The sequence below is a fragment of the Austrofundulus limnaeus genome, unplaced genomic scaffold (assembly GCF_001266775.1).
Source record: "Austrofundulus limnaeus strain Quisiro unplaced genomic scaffold, Austrofundulus_limnaeus-1.0 Scaffold228, whole genome shotgun sequence".
Lineage (NCBI taxonomy): Eukaryota > Metazoa > Chordata > Actinopteri > Cyprinodontiformes > Rivulidae > Austrofundulus > Austrofundulus limnaeus.
Genome location: NW_013952630.1, coordinates 666,260 through 692,784, shown reverse-complemented (window position 1 = coordinate 692,784; position 26,525 = coordinate 666,260). Strand labels below are relative to the sequence as shown.

Sequence of the window (26,525 nt, the reverse complement as noted above, 5' to 3'; positions counted from 1 at the left end):
TATATATATATATACATGCCAAATGCAAAAAAGTAAGAAATGAGAACATAAAGCATAATAAACAAAAAGAAACTATTAAAGCTAAAAGAAGAAGTGAAAAGAAATAGCGGGTGAGAAGAAGGGGTGTATATTAGATAAGAGAATTACTGTGGCAGATGTGATCCACTCCCACCAAAGGCAAAGGTCACATCCCACAGGAAATTATACTGGCAGAATTTCTGTCTGGCACCCCATTCCCTTTCCTAAATTAAAGTTCCGACAGGTTGCCAGCCAAAACAGTCATGCTTCCTTTGGCCTCTGACTTAGACCAATGACACTCTTTGATTGGCATCTAAGACATCATGGGACATCTCACAGAATTTTTTCTTTGTTAATTTCCTAATGCACTGTGCTTTTTCTAAGTCACCTAGCATATCCTAGCTTGTCTCAGGTCTGTGACTGATTTGTTTCAAGTTGTTGATTGGGGTTTTGTTGAAGGTACTCTCCAAGGTGTTGAGGAAGCTGTTGCATTGTTGTCATTTAAACCCTTTGTTTTTGCCCATTATTCGTGTTGTTTGGTTTGGTAAATGTTTTGCTTTATACCTTGCTTAGTGTGAAACAAAAAGCGCAGCTGCACCACATTTACCCAGGGACGCTCTCATACGATATTCAACACATGCCATTTCCATTTCAGCACGCACAGTTTGGTAAATTGTTGCCTCCAAACTGCATGTAGCCTTTTTAGGGTATGACAATATTTGCAGTCTTTGTCCCGGTGGGAATTATGCCCTTTCTCATTGTGAAGCCACAATTTGAGGTCTTCATCTGATTGCTTTTAGTTTGGTTGGTTCATTTACCCCGTAATGAAAGCCCATCTCAGATGGACAGCTTAAACATGCTCATGAAGGCACATTGGCACCCTTGTGTGTGCACGTACACACAATGTTGGCTCACATATATGTAGCCACTTGATAGGTTCATGAACCGCTTCAGTGAGCAGAGGCTGGGGCTGCTCTTAGCTGAGTTTTTGATGTGAGAAGCTTCTTCCCTTTCGTCACTGTCTACTCCTTCCTCACAGCAACACACACATGCATCACACTTCACTTATTAGTTGTGCAAAGATATGCTCTAAATACATGTGCAAGTCAACAACCATCTTCATTTTAAATACTCTATATTGCTGTAGCAGTTGGGGCATTTAACGTGTTACTGTTTCCGATTATTTCATTTTTGGTTCAAGTGAAAGTTCTGAAACCAAGCTTTTCGAGAGTACAATTTTTCCAGTTCAGCTGGTATCCCTGTTTTAAACAGAATTAAACTATGGTGTATTAAGAGATAATTATGTTTATTTAAGCCTTGCGTATGTATCTTAAATGTGGCTGTTGCAGTTGTATGGGTTGTGTCATCTTTGCTCTGACCATCTTTTTTTTTTTGTAAACACGTGAGGCAAACAAGGTCAAGCTCCAAATTATAGGTTTCCCTGCAAGTTTCTAAAAGCTTTCCAAACAAGCATTTTTTTTGCAGATCATTTAACACTTGCCTTGAAGTGTGATTGAAAGCAAGAGTAATGTCCAACTCCAAAAACTCCAAAATCTATTTTTTTGAGGGTATGACAAGTTATGCCAAGGGTTCTTCATAATAATTGAACATTTTGTTTCATTCAAAACTGGTATACATATATAAAGAGACAGAATAGCCTGTGTTAGTCTGGTGTTTTATAACAAGTTTTAATGATTAATACAGAAAGTTGTACCAGTCGATTCCACATTTATGCCAGCAAGAGATGATGCAATACATGAGTAAGCCTGTGTCCATCTCAAGAGAATGCCTCAGCTATTAATCTATCAAATGGATTGAAATGCCGTTTATTAATTCAGTTCACACAAGTTAACCATAACAAATATGACCAGTGCCTAACAATTGGGTTTCATCATCCTGAGCAGTCAGGGCATGAATAAAGAAGATTTAGCAGTGTCAGGTACTGGAAATCCTGGGCACTTTCACAAAACATTTCAAATCAGGATTTGGACACCTTCTGACCACCACCTGGGATTTATGAATGGATTGAGGTTGGATGGTAGTTAAAAACCAGTCCAACAATGTTGTGCCTTTGTGCCACCAAGCAAGATAATTAGAGTCACCAGTCCATATTTGAAAAGTTGTCTTTGCAGCTCAAGAATCTGATGCAGTGATGGCACATGATCAGTGCAACCCCTTGAAATGGGATATACAATATGAAATAGACATAAACAGATATGAAAGAAAAGGCCATCACATATTACAAGTGTAGTGCTCCACACCAACACAGTTAAGTTTCATTCCACACACCTTTTAGCTGAAAGCTAACGTCAGTACAGAACGTGGCCAGCTCAATTGGTAATTTATGAATGGTTTATGTGAATAAATGGTTTATTAAAGAATACATTGGGTTGGGGCTCCTGTGAAGAGGCTTCAAATTTTTAGTATTTGTATGTCAGGACTTTAGAGGCGAAATGATCATTTTCCACTTTTTGTACTCTTTGGAACAATTGAAAGTAGTTTTCTTAAAGGGATCCCCGATTAGTTGTAACATTAGACTTTATATGATAAACATGTACTTTGTAAAATAAAGACTGTAAAAATACTGTAGGATGTTAAGTTTTTATAAATTTTAAACTTTTTGTCCAAGATTAACCTTCAGGGTGGATATAGCTCGCTAGCAGCCTCGCACCAATGACCTAGTTGATGTCATTATTTACCCAGAATGCTTTGCGTGGAAATAAAAAGGCTGTCCGTGTTAAAATATGTTATATAAAAAATACAAAACTAATCAGCCTACAGTATTTTTACAGTCTTTATTTTAAAGTTAAAATAAATGTTTATCAAATAAAGTTTAATTTTACAACTAATTGTGGATCCATTTAGGTTTACACCTGCTTTGATTAGTAGGTAGCTGTTATTGTTTTTTGTCATGCATTAGGTGTAAATGGTCTGAAATGGAGGGGTGGCCATATCAATCTTAGTACTATCAACACTGAGATTGTTTTCAGTTTTAGATAATAATTCACTGAGACTGATTTTTTTGTTTACACTTTATCTGCACTACTGACTTTATTTTTCATGAAGTCTAGTGCAGAGTCTCCAAATTGTTTGGAGTTAGCCTTTTGTCCTTTTCATCATGCCCGTGTGAAATGGAAGTAGTTTTTTGTTGCCTTTTTTGTAGTTATTTAATACAAAACATTTTTTCCAAAAATATTGCCTATTTTATCAAAATTGACTAAATAAAGGTAAAAGCCAAGAAACATTCAATGAACATAACACATATCGGCATTGGGATTGGCAATATTAGTTTTGCATTTACTTAGTATTGGATCAATACAAAAATTCCTATTACTGCCTACCACTTCTAAAATGATAAACAGGTAGCAAATATCCAAGTAGTATGCAAAGACGTAGACTTCTTTCAGCAGAACATTGTATTGTTACAAACAGTATTACTCACACTGCTTGTCATAGGTGTTGTGATTTTTTTTTTCTGGTACTAAACCTCGGATAAGAATAATCCAAAGACACATTAAACTGCCATCAAAGACCCTTATTATCTGGTACCAGAGGGAGAGAAAAACCACAGTCAAGAACAAGCTTCTGTTCAACTCCCTCAGTGACATGAGGAATAGTTTTATGATCATGCATACATCCATGGATGTAACTATTACCTTTAGGTCTTCTTTAACTTACAGAAAAAAAAGAGAAATATCTTCAAGACATATTTGGCTAATGGCTCATCCCATCTTGTCTATGGGCCTATAGTGTGGTCACACAATGACAGGTTGCCATAAGCAAATTAACAGTCGTGATAGTCACTGTCTCACTCTGCGTGGGTCACAACTAAACACACACATGCACAACAAGTAACCTTAATATTATAGTGCAGATAAAATTAGATACAGGTTTTTGAGTTATGGCTGATTAGCCTATATTAACTGTAATCTCATGTTTCACAAACATGAACCAGATCCTTACTGAGACCAAACGGTTTTGTTGTTGTTTTTCTTTTTTCTTCTTTTTTTTTTTGTACACCAATTAACTTTTCCCAAGATCTTAAAATTCAGACGTATTATGGGACTACAATAATCACTTTGTATTAACACAACTAAATGCCTTGAGTTGTGTGTTTTTAAGACTGGAAAATAAAGGAGTGTTGCATAGACTGAGAAAACAGAGTAACTGTTTGGATGTAGCTTTTAATAATTGATTAAAACGACAGATTCTGGCTTAGCATCAACACTGAGCATATCTTTTCTTGATAAATGGCATATTAGAGTTCACAGCTGGTGACTGGTGGTTTGCCATTTTACTGGATTATGGCTGACCACCAATCATTTCGATGTGCAGTGAGGCGGGAGTGACGAAAACTCAGTTCGTAGGAAATTAGAGTTTTGTGATTGAGTGCTTTTGCGGTATTAATCATTCCCCGGCGTAGGAGTGCCACCCCCTCACATACTGATTTACCATTTACCCATAATACACTGACTCTCTCATTTGCATGCCTTCGCAGACACTGTCCAATTAGGTTCCATCAAACTCACAGACTTTCTCATGCTGACTTTGATCTAGTTTTTTTTGTGCCTCCTCACCGTCTCAAAATTGCTTTTTGCCCCACTGTTGAGTTCTTTTTGTCTCTTCCTTTTTCTGCATCTGTCTTGCGTAGCTAACTCTCTCCCTGAGCATTACCTTTTAGGCAGCAGGCAGACAGATTTTAGATGAGTCACCCTTTATGTCTGATTCCATCAGCCTCCCTCTGTTTCCTTCTCTCCCTTTTCTTTGCTCGTGCCCCTCCGTCTTTTTTTCTCGGCGTAAAAGGGCAATAAAGGGAGTGGCCCCGCTCGACATGAATACCTTCTCTTGTACTTTTCCTGTCTGCTTCCTTGTGCCTCATTTGAGAGAGAGAGGAAAAAAGTGACATTTTGCAGATGGGCACCATGGAAACTCCAGCTCTTTTTAGGCAATGGAACAGCGTATGGAGTGATAGCAGGCGTGGCGACATGTAGAGGGACCACAGAAATAAGTGAAAAAAAAGTAGAAAAATTGGTCGGTGCAAAGCAGAAACGGCAACAAAGGAGTTGGATAAGGAAGCAGATAAGGATCAGAAAGAAGGAAAGAGTTACTTTTAAATAAGCTCGAAGACAAATGAGCAAGAGCATAAAAGCCCAGAAGCACTGAATTCCCTTTGTTGTTATTTTTTCCCTCCTTTCGTCTCTTTTTGTTTTGTTTTTAACTCACTGGATTTCAGTGGTGGTCTTGGTTTTGCTAATGAGGCTTCTGTGTCACAGCAGGTCACGGCTGTGCAGTAGGTGAGCAACCGACGGCTTGGTTGCAAACAAATTGACGCAAACAGTTTCTCCACCCACACAATGTGCACAACCAGATTGTGCACCTGACTTGCCTTTTTTTAAGACAATTAGCTTGAATGTGTAGCTGTCAAATGCTCCAGGCAGACACTGCAATTTATCAACTTCTCTTGTGATGAAGTCAACAGAGCGATTGTCAGCAACACGTTAAGAGCACATGTAAATCAGACTGGAACTGTTGGTTGATGAGACAGCTGAGATCTTCACTGGTTTGTTCTTCTAATGAACAGATGATGTGTTTTTTTTTTAGCCCAAAGAGCAACATTTCAGCCTTTTTGACAGATTGTTGGGTTTACTCCTTCCTGGAGACATTTTGGCTTTTGAATTTTTAAAGCTGTCTACTTCCTGTTTTCCATGTCAACATGAAAACAAATATGTCACTCTCTTGTAGCAGTTGCCTGCCCAAATAAGTGTGTATTGTTTCTTCTGCTATAACTGTAAGAATATTGTCCAACCTTTGTAGCTGGCAGTGGCAAGTTGTGACTAGGGGCAGGCGTACCAATCTTATCGATTGTATTGATATCAAGATGAGTATTGGTTTCAGATTGGTACTAGTGTTATGAGACTGATTATTTTGTTTGCACTTTATTTGAACTTCTGACTGTATTTTTTTCACAAAATGCAATTTAAAGTTAGCAGTGCAGAGTTTTCAAACAGTGTGGAGTTAGTCATTAGTTTTGAATATGACAGTGTGCAATGGAAGGTATTTTTTCTTGTGTTAATAATATTGGCATGCTTTAGTTTTTGATACATTGTTACATCATTGTATTTATTTTTCATAAAACCTGTGTGTAGTAGAAGGTAATAGGAAAACTATGGCATTATTTTTTTAAACTATTACATTGTTTTATTTTGTTGTAGGTAGTTAATACAAAACATTTTTATTCGCCCAAAATCTTTGACCTATGTTTTAGTCAGCAAAGTAATGGGAAAATCACAAACCTATTCAGCCTTTAAAACAGGGTGGCACATGTTTAGGAGCTGAAACTCCTAAACCCTTCATCAAATTTGAATGCGGATAGACTCAAATGAAAGCTTAATGTTTGGACTTTATGTTCATTACATCATATCACTATAACAAATAAGTTTCAGTAAACAACATTTACTTTTAACATTTTTTTTTTATTAAAAAGACAACATTTGTGTCAGTGTCCCAATATACAGACCCAACTGTATGCACATGTGACTTTAAGAGGGTGATTTTTTTTAAGAGCATCCTGAACAGCAGCTGCTGAGAGGGTTGTTATTGTTTTGTTTCTGATAAGACCCACGGCCTCAAACTGTCTTGCTGGCTGACAAGCTGTGAGCTGACTGAGTGGAATATTTTAACAAATATTTTTTTTAGAAGAGAATCAATTTGTTTTCTGCAAACTTACTCTGACTTCCAATTATTGATAATGTTTTTTTTTACATTATGGATTATCTGTAAAACACCAGTGATTTCTGTTGATTACTGTCAACTTTAAAAATGAGTTCTCTAAAAAAAAGATTTGCAATTTTCAGAAAACTTCAGTCTTGTTTTAAGGGCTCCCAACGCACATGTTTTACATTTCAATTGTATTGTAACATCTTTAAGTAATGTCCTGATGCATCTCAGTAATCCAGGTAAAAAATCAAAAGGAAAAAAAAAATTGTATAGGTCCTCTGGACGGGTTCTTCTCTAATGAAACGTTTCGTCTCTCTTCCAAGAGACTTCTTCAGTCTGAGAGTTTCAGGCAAAATTCAGGCTTTTAAGTCCTGCCTCCATGTGACTGATACTCACATCACATGGCTATGAGTATCAGTCACCTGTGAACCATAGCCATGTGATGTGAGTATGAGTCACCTGTGAATGATAGCCATGTGATGTGGGTATCAGTCACCTGTGAACCATAGCCATGTGATGTGAGTATCAGTCACCTGGAGGCAGGACTTAAAAGCCTGAATTTTGCCTGAAACTCTCAGACTGAAGAAGTCTCTTGAAAGAGAGACGAAACGTTTCATTAAAGAAGAACCCGTCCAGAGGACCTATACAATTTTTTTTCCTTTTGATCTTTAAGTAATTACTTCTCTTTTGTGCTTCACCCTAAGAATATGAGATATTGAAATGCTGATTTGCTTGATAGGTAGATAGAAGTCAGTGATGATGAAGAGTGCATTTATTTATTGGAAAACACATTCATATAAAATAAATATAACATTGTGACATTTCAAATGTACTGATTTATAGAGTGAACTGAAGCATTTTTTTTTCTTTCAGAGACAGAATCAGACATAGAATCCCCAATGTACTACGTCATTGGTGCCATTTTGTACAGAACGTTGGGCAACATCTTACCTGGACCAATGTAAGTACATCAGCTCCCACACTCCATTATTCACTGCCTTTCATGGCTAAATTTTGATTTGGTCTTAAATGAAAGTCTTTCACAACAGATTGCTTGAAAAAAAAAGAAAATATATTTGTTGGAAACTTTGGCTTTAACATATTGAAATAAACTTTGTCTTCCTGTTAGTAAAATATCTCATACAATACTGGATGGATTTCAAAAGAAACTCAGAAAATAATGATTTCTCAAGTCGACTCAATTCTAGATGGCTTTCAGAACAATTTGAGGAATAAGCACATAAATCGCTATAACTCGGTTAATTTTACAAATACTGAGCTAAATGACGATGTGGTGGTAGCTGTGAGTCGTCTTCATAACTGACTTGCAGGGCTTAGAAAACACACAAGCTGTGTTTAAAATTTTGCAATGTAGGGTGGAAATGCTTTTTTTTTTAAGATTTAAAACAATGAACTTAATACGTGACACTTTTTAAGGTCTTCTTTCACCTTTTCAAGTATTGCTTTTTACTTATTTCCTTTTTCATTCTCAGTTTCATTTTGTTTCGGTGCCCATTTTTTTGGTCTAACATTCCTTAATCTTGTTCCATCCTCTAATCTCCAACTGTCTGTCCTCTTATAAAGTCTTTGTTTCTCCTCTAACTTGGTTTCTTCACCACACAAATAAGTACTTTTTCCCCTCCAAGATGCCCCTAGATATATATTTTTTTCTTTAACTTCCCCAGTGTACTTTTGAAAGTGTACAATACAATGTGAACAGGCAGGGACCTAATATGTTCTGAAACTTGCCTAGAACTTGCAAAATTAGAAGTTAGAGGAAATCAGGGGGTTGTCAGAAGTCCTCTGTGATATAGTGTTTGTGCTGGCCCTGGGCCCTTTTATTCAGGTCAGTGCTCTTGGTTGTGGATGAGCTGGATCTTTTAGAACCTTTTTTTCCCTCTCTAGCTCTGCTGAATGTTAATAAGCACAGCCTTCTGTTCTTACTGAGGCACTCTCTTCAGCTTTCCTCCTCTCTCATTAGGCTTTCTTTTTTTTAAAACCACATCAGTATTAATGCAAACTCACTCAGAAATCCTGAAAAGCATTAGTATGTGTAGGGATTTGGGTTGTTTATGATGCTTCACATGCATAATTGAATGTACAAAACAGTTGATTTGTGTGTGTTTTGTGTTTTGCAGTCACCCTGCAGTGATCAATTCTAAGATCCTGACCGTGACAGTGAGACCTGAACTACAGCCCAGTGAGCCCATGGTTGTGGTGGAGCTGTCACCACTTTTAAATGTAAGTAAAGATGCATTTATATATATATACATATAAACCACTTTCATCTAAAGCAAGCCTCGGCACATATAACCAGGCTTTTATAGACCAGTGGGAACATCCTCTGTCTTTAAAATTTTCCAATCTACTTTGCAGAATTATTCAGTAGAAACACCAGAAATTTTCCTGTTATCCTATTTACTTCAAAGTGCAACATGAAATGTAAATTACGCTCTATGTAGTACTTTCTTATGCGAGGGTTTGCAATTTTTTTTCGTCTTTATTTTTGCATTTGTGGACTGTGCAACTTTTGACCATGGAAAAGAATTTAAGCCTTTAATGGAATATTTCCGTCCCCGATGACCCATGCTGTCCAAAATCAGAGGAAACAGAAATGCTGCATTCTATAAAGTGCCGTAGAGCTTGTCAAATTGGCTGAACAAATACAGACCTTTCTGACTTTCTTATACTGTCGTGTCTCCGGATGCCTATTTTGGTTTATATTACAGTCGAGTCTGGTTCCTAACAACTGGACGGGCTTCATCAGTGGAATTGACTAAGTGTTGGTTTGATGAGAGGCATGGTCTACAAACTTGATAAGTTTCATTAGTCTTTTTGCTGTTCAAGATATTTGATGGTCCTGCACCAATGAATCTATATGTGCATACATCCTAAAATCTCCCAGTGAATTTAGTTTCAGATGGTGGCAGATTCTAACGGCCCAAAATACAGCACTGTGTTTTATAATGAATAACTCATTCAGTATAGTTTCCATTCCTTGCCATTCTACTGCCCAGTAAACTGCCGATTCATTACACAGTTAGGGCATTTTTATTTATATGTCATTATATGCATTTTTGAACTTATTTTTATTTTGCTTTTTACCACTTTTTGGCAAACGGAAGGTACTGCAGGGCGGACATTCTCTGTCTAAAGCAGGATGTCTTAATGCTGATCCTAGCATGCTGGGCTGCTCAGCAAACCGGAGGTTCCTGCTGAGGACAGGCGCTTCTCTGGCACACAATGCAGCTCAGGGCTTGGGCAGTGAGGGCACAGCAGATGCTCATATCCACAAAACCAGTGGTCATGAGGCCAATGTTGTCCTCCTCAAAAGGGTACTTCAGAGTTTTACTTCTTCAATTACTCAAGTTTAGGTGGGATTTACAAGAGATTTATCCAAATGAAAAGGGATGCAATAGAGGTAAAGGTTTCCTGACTTCCTGCAGAAATATTTTAGATTTTATAATGCCACGCATTCTCTATCTTTTAGGCCTTTTAAGCTCACGCAATGTCACATCTAATTTTTCCTTCTGAAGTTGCATTAAATTTTTGCAGCGATTCCTAACAGAGAAGCAATTTTACTGCAAAATGCCTTCTTTTCTCCAGATTTTTAGTAAAGTTAAAGTCAGTAGTGACCAACCCATGCATAAAAAAGATGTCTAATGCTCCCTGAACCACTCTTTGACCATTTGAGCCTGATGAATCCTGGCATTGTCATCTTAGAATCTGCCGGTGCTGTCAGAGATGAACAAAAATAATCTATTAATGGAGGGAAAAAAAAGGTTGTTCAGTACATCGTGGAAATCTTTATTTTACCTAGACAGAAACACAAAATCCAAGAATAAAAAGTACTCTGTGAAATGGTCAACAGGGTTTATTGCAATTGCAAGACACACATCATGTCACACAGGGCAGTGGTTGTTTTTCCTAAATTAAATTAATGGCATCCATTTTAGACATCCTTCCATCCATTCATCCATCCATCCATCCATCCATCCATCCATCCATCCATCCATCCATCCATCCATCCTGCCCTGAGGCAGTTTCCAATACATACATTTATACAGAATGTTATCCAGAAAGACAATAAACATCTCTCTTGGTGCCGAAACTGGGCCAAGGAGAGAGTGATGTTTGATAAACAGCAACAAGAATGATTACTTCAAACAGATATTGTCCTGATCTTAAAACACTTTGTCTGCGAGAAAACAGAAGATAAAGAGTAAAATCATAAAACATGATGACATTTTAAGGTAAGCAAAAGAGGTCACTGACTCTTGGCCTGAGAAGAAATGTGGGACTTTAAAGGATAATTTATTTTTCCAGGACACAGTGTATTAAGGTACTCAGCTGATCTCATCAAGTTGGGTACCTAGCATTGCTGAATTTAGACCTGATCGACTGAAGGGACCTCAGGTGGTGGTGGGGGCATCACCTAATCTGTCACTCTGCTTGGCATGAGTTCAGTCATCTCCACTCATAAGATCACATCTTTCATTTGTTTCTCAAGGATGTAAAAAAATAAAATAAAACAAAATGTTTTATTTGCTAAATCTCTTTTAGGTTTTATGCTAATCAATCTATTACATACATAAGAAAAAATAACTACTACCTTAATGAGTTATGCTTAAAAAACTTACACCAAAGCAAAAATCCATGTAGTATTTATTTATTTTTTCATTCCATTAGATGTTTTTTGTCTGTTTATTGAATCATCATAAGTACACAGTTTGAATTTTGACATGGGTTTTGTGGCTGCTTAAATGGAGCAGTTTGTTCTTCCCATAAACATGCTTATTAACAGCTCTGTGTCTCCTTTGTGTCTCTTTTATGTATCTTTAAAGACAAAATGTCTCCCCTTGTCTCTGTGTTCAGGCTCGAGTCACTGAAACAATTCACTTAATTGATGGTAATTCATTACCTACTTTGCAAACAATTCAAAGGCTGCATATAAAAAAGAAAAAACAAACAAACAAACAAACATGAAAGTGGTAGAGAAAAAAATAACACAACAGACCTAATTCCACCTAAAGACGGGAGCAATTTAATGGAACATTGCATGCTTTTTAAATGAGATTTAGTTTTGTCTAAATCAAATGAGGTAATTTTGAATTGCTCCAAATTTGGTTTAATAATGAAAATCATGGATGGACGGATGGATGGATGGATGGATGGATGGATGGATGGATGGATGGATGGATGGATGGATGGATGTCTAAAATATATGCCATTAAATGAATTTAGAAAAAGCAATTGAAATCCTACAACCTAAATTGGATTTTTTTTTTGTAAGTTGCACAATCGTAATTGGCAAAACAATTTATTTAATGCAATTACAAGTAGTTTTTTTTTTGGTAACACTTTCTTTTATGATACCCTTGCTACCATGTAATTACAAGGTAATAAAATTGTAATCAAATGTACTTACTACCTTATTACCATGTAATTACATGATAATTAGGGTACAAAAAAACTACTGTTAGTAAAACTACCTTTATTGGGTAACTACAATCAAATTACTGATCAATAGTAACTCAGCACTATATTTATAACCAAAAGAATGCAACTAATTTTTGGGGTTAGTGGTTAATTGCAATAAAATATAACTTTAAAACTGTCCAAATTACCTACTATTTATTTAGATGTTACATAGTGAATTATAATACATTACCAGATAAGTGCTACATTACTGCAGACAATTAATTACATTGTAAAACTGTACCGTATTTACCACGTAATTACATGCAATAATGTAGTAATTACCATTTAATTACAGTTTTTTAACTACCTTGTAATTACATGGTAATAAGGGTACAGTTAAAGAAACTTACCATTTTTTTCTTGTCAATTACTTGAAAAAATGTATTACACACAAATAACTGTGTCATTGACCTCAGCTTATGTAGAACCATCCAGCTGCCTCAGCAGTGGCCCAACAACAGCTGCTGTGCGCTTCACTCTCAGAGGGAATGTGCAGGGTCATGTCTTCACATAGAGGACATCTGCTCAAGTCAGGCTGCCCATCCTTATCCCCGGTGCTCCAATTTGTTTGTGTCTTTAATGATGAGTGCAACGCAGGAGGTCCAAAAGCCCCATATCTCTACCGCAGACCAGTACAATGTATGCCGGTTGTCACCATTTAAATACAAAAGACAAAGGCTTTATGGATTTGAGCTTGAACCTCTCTAGGATGTTCATTCTCAGCTAGTGGGTGACTTTCATCAGTTAAAAGCATCATCCTGATTGCTTCATTTCATTTTCTAAATCTATAATCTTTGATAGGACGTGGAAGGCTTTTAAGAATCCCTGATCCACTGCGGTCATGTTCTTTTACATTAACTCCTTTCATCTGATAAGCTTACCATCTTCACAGCCAATATTCATCACCACATGTGGTGTCAAGTACCTTGAATAAAACGGCTGTTTTCTTTCAAAATAAAAGGAAGACCTCAAAGTTAGATGCCGGTGTTGCTGTTGAGGCGTGCGCTGCTTCCCTCTTCGAGAGGCGTCAGTTGAGCAGTCAGTGTCACCACGCGCGGTACAGTATCGGTGCTAAAAAAGAGGCAGACATTGTGCGAGTACTCAAGTGTCACTTGTGCTGAAGTAAACATGACGCTTAGTGATTGATAGTTGAACGCTAACAGAGCTCGCCGCGATAATGCACGCCCAGGGACATCCAACACTGGTGACGGTTGCCTGCGTGTACGGCAGAACAAAGCACTTTCATCCATCAGTCCTCGTCATTTCCTCTCCGATCCTGTGTACATGAACCTTACATCATCTCATCCTCTCAGGTCCAGTCACGGATGCACTGATTCGTAAGAGAACACTCCTGTACTGCTCAGAGATGAGTGGGTGACCTTGCCTTTAGAGGAATAAATCATCACACTACTGAATTGAAAGTGCATTACCTTCTTTATTTCTTTTTTTTTATTTTACCTTTTTAAAACAAAGCAAATCAGTTAGCTTTTCAATCTAGAGAAAGCAATTTCTAATAATTCTCCCCAGGCTGGAGTAAGTTTTCTTAAAGTGCACATCTTTTCTTTTATGATTTATTTATAATGGACACTGCTGCCTGGATGTTAAACTTCTGCTATAATTCTTTTTGCCATCAGGGGGAGCTCAAAGGCAAAGTCCCCAACTCAACAAACTGAATCCATTTTCCTCCACTTCAGCTCTGTGTACTACTGACATTTTAGCTTTGGGCGCTTAGCTGCATCCCCCAAACGCTCTTTCAGAAGTTGCCGATTTTTCAAACTACAACCCGAGTGGCTCATTTTGTAGACAGAAAAAAAAAAGAAGAAAAAAAAAACGACCTGATCTAAAGCAGACACCTTTAGTGTTAACCCTGAGGTTGAAATGACAGAGACAATCCATTAAAAGGTAATCAGTCCAGGAACTACTTAGAATCTCCAGTGTAACCAATTGTGATGAGTCAGTTAAAGATATTGATCCCCTGATTGATTCACTGATTGAGTCATAGCGAGTCTTCCTTTGCCACTGAGCTTCGATTACTACATGATTCATTTACCACTTGACCCCAGTTATCGGCGTTCACTTCTAGCGAGTCAACGGATTAAGAGTGAGCTGATATCACATCACGTTTTGTTTGTTTTGAACAACTGATCGACTTTCTTTGCCCAGTTATGAAACATTTTATATCGTTTACAGATTTTAAGGGGACTTAGGATTCATCTGAGGAGCAAGCTACTCCTTTTCAAACTGGCTGGCAGTTGCTGCCCTTTACTGTTTTCTAACGTTACATAAATAACTTTAAAGCTTCCCCACTAAAGCGTGTTTGCTGTTTGTGATCATGAAATGCATCCTTGTGTTGCTTCCAGTGCCTTTAAATTCATAATTCACACGCCTCCTTTTTTTTTCTTCCTGCAGCAGTAGCAGTTATTTGCTACTCCGTTCTATGACAATGACTTTTTCTCCATCTCTTGCTCTCGCCGTCCGTCTCAATCCTTCTCTTTCATTGTCTGTTTACTTCTCTCCATCGCCCATGCAGCATCACTCTTTGTCCTCTGGCAACGAGCTACTCTGTCTTCTCCCTCCTTCGCCGCCTTCTCTCTCTCACTCATCCTCTCGACTGGCAATAACAGCTTATCTCCCCCACCCCTCTCCCCTCTTCTCTATCTTGCAGGGTACATCAGATCCTCAGTGCGTTGTCTGGGACTATGGCAACCCGTAAGTTGTTCTGAATGAATGATGCTTGTGTGTGCATATTGGTTCCCAATGGGGGGAAAAAAAAGGGAACATGTCTGTCAAAGTTTTGCTAATGTTTATCCCATGTGTTCTCCTGCCCAGGCAGATGCATTTCAATAATTAACTGAGTGCTTTAATGAAAACTTCAGCATTATTACTAATTAATTCACATGGGGTAGACCATTACCTGTTTGCTGCTAAGAGTTCAAAGGTAACAAAGCTCACACTCATGAGCTTTTCCTTTATTGCAGCCTTTTTTATTAATTGTTTGCCTTTTTCACACTGTTGGCGGTTTAATCTGCAGTCTTTTATTCTACCGTAAACATTGCTTTAATTTGAGCAATCGACTTGTTTTCAATCAGCATCCTGAAACCATAGTCCCTGTCTAATGGGTTTTCTTTTATTTATCTAAGTAGGCCAGGGACAGTTTGATTTTGTTTGCTCTGAATAGTGGACCTGCTAGTGAACAGCATAATGTAAACCAGCACAATTGATCTGACTCTTAGCGCCATTAACCCACATTGTGTTTGTCTAGTTTGTCATGGACAAGGTTAACTTTGTTCAGAATCATTGAACACTGCTGTGGTTCCAGAAAGGGAATCACTGCATTTGCGTTTACATAGGTACCTGCAGTTTACCCTTTTATTTTTGTTTCTGTTATCATTAATGTATTTGTAAGAATTGTTTAAATTGTGGTCCATCAGTTTTTAACACTACAGCAGATCCACAGTTAAATGTTGTTAAAGTGGTTATAGAAGACCCCTTACTGAACAGTGGCCTACTTAAAGACCAACCTGATGACATCAAGATTTTGTTAGGTTTGCAAGACAAAACAAAATCATGACGTTTTGATATTTCAGCATGCAGAGGGTAAAACGTTATAATTGACAATGTATGTGTATTTGTTAAGCTTTTTATTTTTTAGTTTCCATTGCTTTAGTAAAACCAACTTAAATGACAGTTTAATAATTTCTGACTTATAACCTTACAAAATTACAACTTAAAAAGTTTAGTTGAACATGTATATTTTAAACTGAGATACTTAGAATGAACATTACTTAAAGGAGACCAATTATGGGCCCTAGAAATTTTTATGGTATGTCTGTGGGCTATCCAGACCATGTTCATTCAATTTAATGCGCAAAATAATTCTCTGATAATAAAATTTCCCATTTTCTAGTTCTGCCTGCTCTGACTTCCGTTCAGAAGAGCTGTTTATGTTAATGAGCTCTGTTGGTAACGCCCTCCAAAAATCTGTTGACATTAACGCCGCCCTCCAAAGCAGCGTGGCTAAGAATAGCAGAAGCTCCGTTGTACAACCATATGAGAGACCCAGAGGGAGAGTCGTGGTCACAGCTTCTTGTTTTTTTCTCTCCCTCCTCTGCCCTGCGCTCACTCTGCATGCTGTTACCAGAGCAGGGAGCAGCAGCGGTCAAAATACCTCAGGAAGTCGAACAAATAGGCTTTAACAAGGCTTTAATAAGCTAAACAATAAAGGTACATGAGAAAACATGTTCATAATGAATTAAAATAAATAATTGTGTCCGTGCCGGTCTCAAACCCTGGTCTCCCACTCTCTGGTCCAACACTCTACCCATTGCCTTATTGGTGGCTTAATGTGAAATGAGCTGCACATTGCACAACAACACTGACGGCATTTTCCACTGAGCAAGTGGAGCTTCATCTGGGGGTTGCTAGGTAAGGGGCTGAACGCAGGTTCCAGTGGGTTGTCGTACGGCTTCTGACATCACAAAATGATGGAAGTATAAAACTTGTTGTTAATAAACATTAAAAAATACATTTACTTACAGTAAATATGCCCCTGGGTGCATTATTTTTGGTCCTAGGACTGTTTTTTAAGAAGTACATACCCAAAGTTGAGTAAAGAAAACCTTTAAAAGGTGAATTTTGCATAATAGGTCCCCTTTAATAGGCAAAATGTACTATTTTGGTCCCCTAGAGTGTTTTTCAGGTTGAAAAATAAATAAATGAATAAATAAATAAATAAATAAATAAATCTGTTTTATTATTTATAACTGCTTACAATGTTTATCTGCAATTTTTCTTCTTATTTGTTGTTGTTGTTGTTGTTGTTGTTGTTATTATTATTATTATTCAAGCATTTCTAGGCCCATTAATTTGTTGCCCACCTTATTTCCCCCCTCTTCACAGGGGATCCGGAGGGGGTGGGGGGTGCTCATTGGTGGGCACGATGGACAGTCCTTCATCAAAGCTAAAAAAATAACCCAAAAAAATCTGTAGCTCCTGTGTTGAATAGTTTTTGAGTTCTATGCATTTATGTGTGTCCAGGCACCCCCTATTCAGGTGGAGCTCCCTCCTCAAACATGGGGTCTATCGTAAAACCATTGACTGACACAGTGTAGGTCAGACGCATCAATTTTTTTTTTCACAGTTCATGTTGATAGGTGAAAAAAAGTATGAAAACAAGACTACTGTCACATTCATCTTCAAATGAGATATTATTTGCCAAGTTACAATAAAGTTAATAAACCAAAGAGTGTTAGTAAGCATGGGTGTGTAGCCTTCTCATCCTTTGTTGGTGACCAGGACTGGCTAAAAATAAATCACTGCCTCCTCCATGGGGAACAGTCATTTTATAATGACACTTACTTTTTGAACTTGAGTTGTCGTGGTTAAGTATTCAAACGCCACCGATCCATTTCTAAGTGAGCTAAATTTGTCAGAGAAAGGCTTGCATGTTCCTCATTATGCTTCACTTCCTGAGGCACTCCTCATTCTAGGTCATTGTCTCACTGCACTTTAATTACTGCAAACTACTTTGGAACATATGTTCCAACAATGCCACTAAAACTGACAAAATTGGATTTTGCCATTCACTTTTTTTGGAGTTTATACCAGGTTGAAGAGCATTTACTGGCAATATTTTAACATTCTTAGCTAGTTTTGCTTTTAAACAAAGAGCTACAGGCTAGAGTGTGTTCTTTGGTTTGCCCATCAAATATATTGAGTGATTTCACTTGGAATAAACATTAAAGCTACATTTAAATTTAAATGAAAGATGCAAAGTGTCAATAAAGCAGTTATATTCAGTTTCTCCTTTAATGCGTTTGTGTCATTCTCTAGGCTTTTCAATCCAGTTTTAATTATAAAAAATAAACCATAATTGCCTCAGCATCAAACACTTTCTGTGTTTCTTTCTTTAATTTATGTTTGCTAATTTAAAAAAATATGATATAAATCTAAATACAGCAGGTGACATCAAAGCTCAGGGTTCAATTTATTTGTTATTTTTAAGATTTAGTTTTGCTTTACTCTGCTTTAACGTCTAAGACCTATACATAAAGGGGCATCTACTAATACGTCAACCCCTTTGAATGTTTATCTGAAAATGATTGTTACATATATATCATTGGTTTTTATTTTCATTAAGGCAATTTAGTATATTGTATGTGAAGGTTAGAAAGGATTAATGGTTAGAGTTGTCATTTGTCCATGGTAATTAAAAGTGCAATTGTGGTGACAATATTTTTCACAGAAAATGCTTGTCTGTGGCAATGCGATCTACATGAAATTAATTATCTGAGACAAATTTGACATATGATACTTTGACAGACCAAATGGATTTTATAGGAGTTGAATTTGTCAGGGGGCCATCACCGAAGCCCTTCCTGCTTACTCTGACAACAAGATAGCAGAAAAATGGTGGTCAGCTCGGCAGCTCCGGTGGGATCGCATTATTTTCCCAGCACTAGACCGGCTCTCTCTTGTGACCAAAAGCACACAATGTGAGAGCAGGTTTGCAGCGAGAGGATAAGACATTGGAACTTATCAAGGTACCTCTCTCCTGTAAGTTAGCAAAGGGAACAATGCTGGGCAAAGTCAATTAACTAGCTTGCAGATTACGGCTGCAATCAAATTAAATTTGCAGACATGACGAGGGCACAGAGCCAAACAGAATATAAAGTGGAAACAAGGCAGTGATGTCTATCCACATATCACAGCTGGAGGGTATTTGGAAAACAGCCAAATGTGTGCACACAGAAAGGAGCATGCAAACTCATACCCAGACTAAAACCTGACTTACACTATGAGATGTATGGATTGTTCAGAATTTAGACACAGTACACACATTTATTTATAGTGCATGTACACCTCCAGGAAAAAAAAAAGGCTTCAGAAAAGCATGTAGAATTAGTATTTTCCCTTCAATCCTTCTCAATTGTTTGTTTGTTGGACAGAAGATCTTGTTGGGAGCTTATCACGAGTGTGAGGTTGATATGGACAGAGAGCGTGTCGAACAAAGCAGCTGTTTGTTTGCTGAAAGATATCACCTCTCTCAGCTTGGCTGTCTTTCTGACTGAGCCATGGGTTTTAGGGTTTGGGCAGGAGGCAGACAAAGGGTGGGGAATGCACAGATAGCAGTGGGAAGGGAGGGCAAACACAGCAGCAGCTGAACCATGCCACAGCAGAGAAGAAATTCAGCTCAACGTTCTGTGACCTCTGTATGAAGGCAACCAATATATAATGTGTGTGGAAGCATGCACATTTGAAACACTGAAAATAAATGTTGTGCATGCACAAATGCACAAAATTCTTACTGAAGATTGCAAAAATATTCAACCTTGTGAATGATTTCCACATTTTGTTTCCTTAAAATCTGAAATTTCAATAGCATTTCATTTAGTTTATAGGCAATGGATCTACACAACATACTCAAATACGCAAATATAAATGTCTTTGTTTCACTTTGTTTTATTTGGCGAAAAACTCAGGTAAGGCTCTCTGTGGCAGAATCACATTCATATGGCTGAGTTTACCTATAAATCCTCAGACTGCAAAGAAGAACCTGTCCAGAGGACCTACTCAACTTCTTCCAGACTCCTAAAAACTTTTGGTGTTACTTTTTACAATGGTTTTGAGTGTGGGCATGTGTTTGAGTGTGGACTTGAGGTTTTATTGATTAATTTGTGTTAAAGTCTTTGTTTTTGACTGTGAACTTAAAGGGATGCCCTATTAGTTGTACCATTAGACTTATTTGATAAACATACCTTTTAACTGTAAAATAAAAACTGTAAAAATACTGTAGGCTGTATAGTTTTTACAACTTTTCAACTAAAAGTTTGAAAATATATTATACGAACAGGGCCATTTTATTTACATGCAAAGCATTCAGGGTAAATGATGATGTGGATAGGTCCTCGGTGCTAGGCTGCTAGCGAGCTATATTCACTAGGGGTGTAAGAAAATATTGATACACTGAAATATCACGATATTTCATTTTCCGATACTGTATCCGTATTCCAAAGCCCTGTATCGATATTTAATTAAGGTTTAAAATGTCAACTTTCCTGCCAGCCGTTCATTTTTATGTTGTAGTTCAGCCTCTGACCACTAGTTGGCAGCAGTGAGCCAGCCTTTGGCTCCTCTACCTCTTGAGCACCAGAGAGTAAAGGTAGCATTAGCATTGTGAGTAAACATTAGCTTCATGCTCCGATAGCTGAATCTGAGCAGAAAAGACCAACACCCTCTATCCTTCTAAGCTGAGGTAAGGTTACGAACAGATACTTATTTGTCAGAATGTTTCTATTTTAAACCAAATTAAGTGTCTCGTGTGCTCATTTTTCCAGCTTTAGTCAGCCTTCACGTTAGAGAAGGCTAGCGCATGTCAATGTAATAGAATTTTCTGAGACAATGAATTTTGGTTTTTCATTTTTTTTCCAGTAAGAGATTTTTATTTAATAGAATTTTTGGACCAAAAAATAATCGCAATATATCGCAATATATCACCTTGCTTACAGTATCGCAATATATTGGGATATATCGTATCGTGACCCGTCTGTCATGAAATGTATCATATCACCAAATTCTTCCCAATACACAGCCCTAATATCCACCCTAAAGGTTAATCTTGGACAATGTCTGACGATTGGCTCTTTTAAATGAAACCAGAGAGTGCTGACAGAGAGGAGAAGGTAGAAATGACTCAGCRTGTAACTGAAAATARYGATGGAGGACAACAGAGCTGCTTGATGAAAGAAGAACCTCAGCTTAGCCTGTTAGCTTTAGCGTTAGCCCCAACGCAATCACCATACATATGTATTAGCTCAGCGCTACACATTCTCCTCTCGTTACTGAGGTCCTCCATCCACATGACAGAGAGGGGAACGCAAAAATGACTCAGCCTGCAACTGAAAATATGGATGGAAGACCTCAGTTTAGCTTGTTTGTCCTGCTAACGCATATTAATACATATAGTTAATACATATAAGGTAGTATAGCGTTGACACTAGCGCAAAGACTAACAGGCTAAGCTGAGGTTCTTACCCTGTATTTACACTACATGCGTCTCCGCTCCCCTGCGCTGCGGTGCGCAGGTCGCAGCTGTTCATTTGTGTCTCAATTTATTCAGCGTCCGCTCCGCTCCGGTCCGACAGAGTGTGGAGGAAGGGGATTGCATGATAAATTCAGTGATAAACGTGAAAGTCACAGCAAAAAATAATTAATTCTGTGAAAGACTAACTCCAAACACAGCTGAAAACATTGATATAAAGGCTTTTGGTATCTATGTTGAAACTGTCTCGCTGTCGTCTTTCTGAAACTTCTGATTTCAAAATAAAGTCCACGTGTATCGTGTGTGTGTGTGCACATATGTTTCATGCTACGTGTTTCCATCGGCTTCCCAAAAAGAACGATACATTCTGACAGCATTTCTGTAGAAATATTTCCATATACTGATTAATATAGCTGGGATTTCTAAATTATTCAGACAAATTATCCCACCTAATAGTGTCTTATTTTGAAAATACAGATGTTTTGCTCATTCCTCTTCCTGTTGGTGCAACATAATCTTTAAAAATTGACTCTGGTGCAGATCCGGCAGAAATAGGATCGGATCTAATTTTGATGGATTGCCGTCCACTCGCCGCCACTCACCGCCGCTGTGCGCAGCCAGTGTAAACACTCTCATTGATTATAATGGGTGCGTATTTGCTGRGGAGGTTGGACCAGAGCGGAGCCGTTACGCATGTAGTGTAAATTAGGGGTTAATTCATGAAGCTGCTCTTTTGTCCTCCATCTATATTTTCATTTACAGGCTGAGTTGTTTCTGCCTTCGCCTCTCTGTCAACGCTCTCTGGTTTCATTTAAGAGTCTATCGTCAGATATTGTCCAAGATTAACCTTCAGGGTGGATATAGCTCGCTAGCAGCCTCGCATCGAGGACCTATCCACGTCATAATTTACCCAGAATGCTTTGTATGTAAATAAAATGGCCCTGTCCGTGTTAAAATATATTTTTAAACAATTACAAAACTAAAAAGTATTTAACAGTCTTTATTTTAAAGTTAAAATATATGTTTATCAAATAAAGTCTAATATTACAGCTAATCTGGCATCCCTTTAAACCATGACTCAGAAGTTGTGCTCTGCAAATAAGGAGACTGTGAATGCAGACATGAGTATCCTCAACTTGAGCATTAAGTCACTGTGTTACTCATAGCAGTGATTGCTTTGCATTGCATTCTGCACACAGCACAGTTTAGCATGCCACTGATGCATGTCAAAGTCAATATATTTGAGCTGATTTAGATTGTGGTGACAAGTGTTCTGAACATATATTAGCGGTGAAGAAAATAACTGGCGTTATTTTAGCATGAGTGAAGTCTGTTAATCATTCATGAAGTCAATGCATAGGCTAAACAGCTCAACAACAAAAAAAAACTTTCAGCTACTAGTAGGTTAGCAGAACCATGCATTATATAAATATAAATAATGTAAAGCCTTAAAACTCTGTCATTTTAAATATGCAAAGTGTGACAGTTGTGCATGTTTTTGTTCATCTGTGGCACCTTTAAAACTGTTTGAAGGCATTCAAAGGTGGCCATATTTCAGCTGGCTATGTTGACCAACAGTTTGTGATGCTCACAGTTCATTTTAGTGTTTATGTGTGAGTGTTTATTTATTTATTTTGCCCCTAACAGGCCCATATGTCAGCACCATCTGCTGCCACAAATCGTTGAGCCCACCATCCCTACCCTCTCTTCTCCCGTGTGTTTGTCCCCTCAATCAACCCTAAACCGCTTTTCGTACATAGTTAAATTCTTAAAGCTGAGGTTAGCACAAGCAAAGAATGGCTCTGCTGAAGCATGAAAAAATGAAAGCAGGAATACATAAAACAGTCTGACCCAGTCACCAGTGGTGATTGTATGTCATGCGTCAAAACTGTTTTTTTTACACAAATCTATTATATCTAGGGATATAAAAGGCAATGTTTAATTCCAGCAACTGAGCAGCACAGTTAAGACCTTGACTCTATACCCGGTACTTTCTCCGAAATCCTTCTTCCTTCCTTGTCTGATAGCTTTCTCTCCTGCATGGGAAATGATGATGCATGTTCAGCTTGTCTTTTCCGCATATTCTGACCTTGCCTCTGGCATCTCCACACTGTGACCCTCACTCTGCCTCTACCACAGTGTGAAATATCAGCCTGAACCAGCACCACTGACACACACACAGATTTAGTGCACACACTTGTTGTACTGTGAAGCACAAACTGCATCTCTGGTGCATTATGGATCAATGTAGCTCTGTTTGGAATTTTTGAAGATATGTTGGCTTTGATTAAATATGAATTACTACGCTACTGAAACATTTATTTATGCATTACTCTTGGCATTTACATTTTGTTTCTTATATAAAAATGACATTTACTAAAAGATGCCACCGATTAAAGCTGTGCCATAGGCAGTTAAATGTGGTCTTGTTTAAATATAACTATGAAGTAGGGGATGACTGCAAAATATGTTCTGGTTTTAATGGATGAATAACAGTTAACTTGCAAAGCCAACTGTTATCCAGTTGGGGTTCATTTAATCCTATATTTAATCCTCGTAGGAAAGGATTAGGGCTCAGCTTGATAGGAGATAAGTGGTTACAGACTCGACCAACCACACATCAGTATCACAGAGTAATAAAGACCCGGTGTCCAGTACAACAAGCTCTAAAATCCTCAATCTGACAAGCTTGTATTTGGCTGAGACATGTGTGTCCTTGCTATCATCTTTGGCTCTGGAAGACCTCAACCTTAACCATGGTGAAGGTTAAAAGGCTTATTTTTTCCTGCAATAAAATAAAATAAAATTAAATTAAAAAAATAAATAAATAAACTAGTTGGGTTCAAATCTGGCCCAACTTTAATGACATTTGTCTATACAATGGCAGTGATCACAGTTAGTCACCAGATTTTTGTAGGGAGAGAGCTTAGGGTGAATTAAGCTTTTCCTACATCTCTCATAAACAAGGTTATGAGGAAAGTTTTACCAAGGTATTTTCTCATTACTTTTAATATCTTGACTGTGCGAAGTGAAAAGTGACACAATAAGTGAACGTTCAGACGAGTTCAAGTTGATTCATAAAAGACTATGCAATCATTTATTTAGACAAACTGAACGAATCATAAGTAAACTTAATTGTGGTTATTCCTATAACAAGCTTCAAAGTTAAATGAGATAAAACTCGCGTCCAAATTTTAATTCACATCAAACTCAGATTACTTCTATAGAACAGTAAAACGTCAGTTCTGATGTTACAACGAAACAATTTTTACTGGCACTTTCAGCTTAAGTTTTGGCAAATAAAGAACAAAGTGAAGGATGAAAGTAAGGTTAGTATTATACTAATTTTACTTTATCAAGAGTGTGGCCAACCGGATCAGCACGTCCTTTCTGCACTGAGTTTCCACATGTCAGTTTTACCTGGTGATGGCTTCTTAAGCAACCCCTGGGTAGCAACTGTCTCACCTCCGATCAGTCAGGGAACTTTTTAATCAGCTCGCTCACTGTTCCTTGGAGAGAAAGGTGTTATTTCAGGTAACTTTGCGTCTGTTTCAGTCCAAGCCAGAAAGATTCAAGCTGTACATCCGGTGCCTTCTTTCAAAATAAAATCTCCCCTTGGGAGTTAAAAACACACTTGGGAGGCTTGAAGCCTTGGGGTGGGACATCCGGCTGGCGTGCCGCTGTCCCGGCTGTTAGATCCCCCTAGTTAGCTCATGGGCAAGACCTAACGAGCCAAAACTGGCTTCTCCGGAGAGAAACTCAGCCTTCCTTCCTAGTTTGGCATCCAGGAAGAAGAAGTGTATCACTCAAAGGCGTCCGTGTTGGTAATAGAAATGGACGAACTTTGGTTCCGCCCTCAGGCGTAAGATGAGTCAGAGAAAGAAAGATAAAGAGATTTGCCAGGGCGCTAGCTCAAGGCTAAAATTCTGTGGTTGTCACAACAGAATATGATAACCTCTTTTCAGCTTTTCTTCTGATAGACTCTAAGAGAAATCACTGCAAAACATTTATGATGATTAATTAACATTTCTGTTTTTTAATCAGTCTGAACCATTCTGTTAGTCCAGATAAATGAAAGATTTTCTCAAGAAAAATCCACAATTATATTACTGTGTTCACAGTAAAACAAAAACAGTGATTTACATTGTGCCCCAGGGCAGCTATGGCTACAGTGTAGTTTGCCATCATCAGTGTGTAAATGTGAGTGTGAATGGATGAATGTCTGTTAGTGTAAAGCGCTTTGGGGTCCGGAGGGACTAGAAAAGTGCTCTATAAGTTCAGTACCATTTACCATTTACATAAAAACACAATGAAAACATTGTAATGATTTTCTGTGATTTTTTATATTATTAATCTTTTAGGCAAGATAAAAGAAGTGGTTTCACTTTCTTGTGACAGTCATTATCATGATTTAACAAATGCATAAACATTCTTAGTTAAACAACAAATGAATCACGAACAGAAAAGATTGTTCTGTCCATTATTAAGAGAACCGAGGGGTTCTCTTCTGGGTTGAAATGACCTTTCATGGCCTAAATAGAGTTCAGTTTGTGACAGAGTTCCTGTTCTCTCGTCAGGCCTGTGCGAGGCCTGCTTCAAGGCAGTAAATCTTGTTTCTTCACTCGAGGTGACCCCTACATTTTGCATCCCTGAAACAAAAAAAAAAAAAATGGATAAAATACAATGGATTGATGGATGAATGGACTGTAAACATAACCAACATTTTTTGTGGTTTATTAAACACATAAAAAATATGTTTCTAAAGCAGCAAAAACAAGTGATTCAAAATAAAAATTGACTTTTGGATAATATTTTACCCTAGAGGTATATTATTTGAATTAAAATGACTTACTTTACTGTGTATAAGACTAACAGTGTATTTGTACAATGCTAGAAGACATGGGATAGAACGGAGAAAAAAGCCACCCACTGTGTTCCCTGATTTACACTTTATGTTTGGTCAACATCCTGTATGATACAGGGGTTAGACAATGAAACTGAAACACTTGGTTTTAGACCAAAACATCCCTTTCAGACAGCTTCCTCTTGCATCCGCAGTTAATCCTGTTGGATGTGATTCGTCCTTCTTGGTGGTATGCTGACATTACCCTGGATACCATGGCTCTTGATACATCACAAAGACTTGCTGTATTGGTGACAGATGCACCAACAAGACGTGTGCTAACAATTTTTCCTCTTTTGAATTCTGGTACGTCACCCATAATGTTGTGTGCATTGCAATATTTTGAGCAAAACTGTGCTCTTACCC

At 37.8% G+C, this 26,525-nt stretch overlaps 1 protein-coding gene across 1 annotated transcript in view; it reads left to right on the top strand.

Annotated features, from left to right (window-relative positions):
* The window catches only part of adgrb2 (adhesion G protein-coupled receptor B2), a gene marked incomplete at its 5' end in the record, with an annotated part of 154,419 nt that overhangs the window by 6,494 nt on the left and 121,400 nt on the right, over positions 1-26,525 (top strand). The window contains 3 exon segments of the mRNA XM_014019734.1: positions 7,609-7,696; positions 8,874-8,976; positions 14,882-14,925. Coding sequence (XP_013875188.1) covers positions 7,609-7,696; positions 8,874-8,976; positions 14,882-14,925 — 235 coding nt within the window.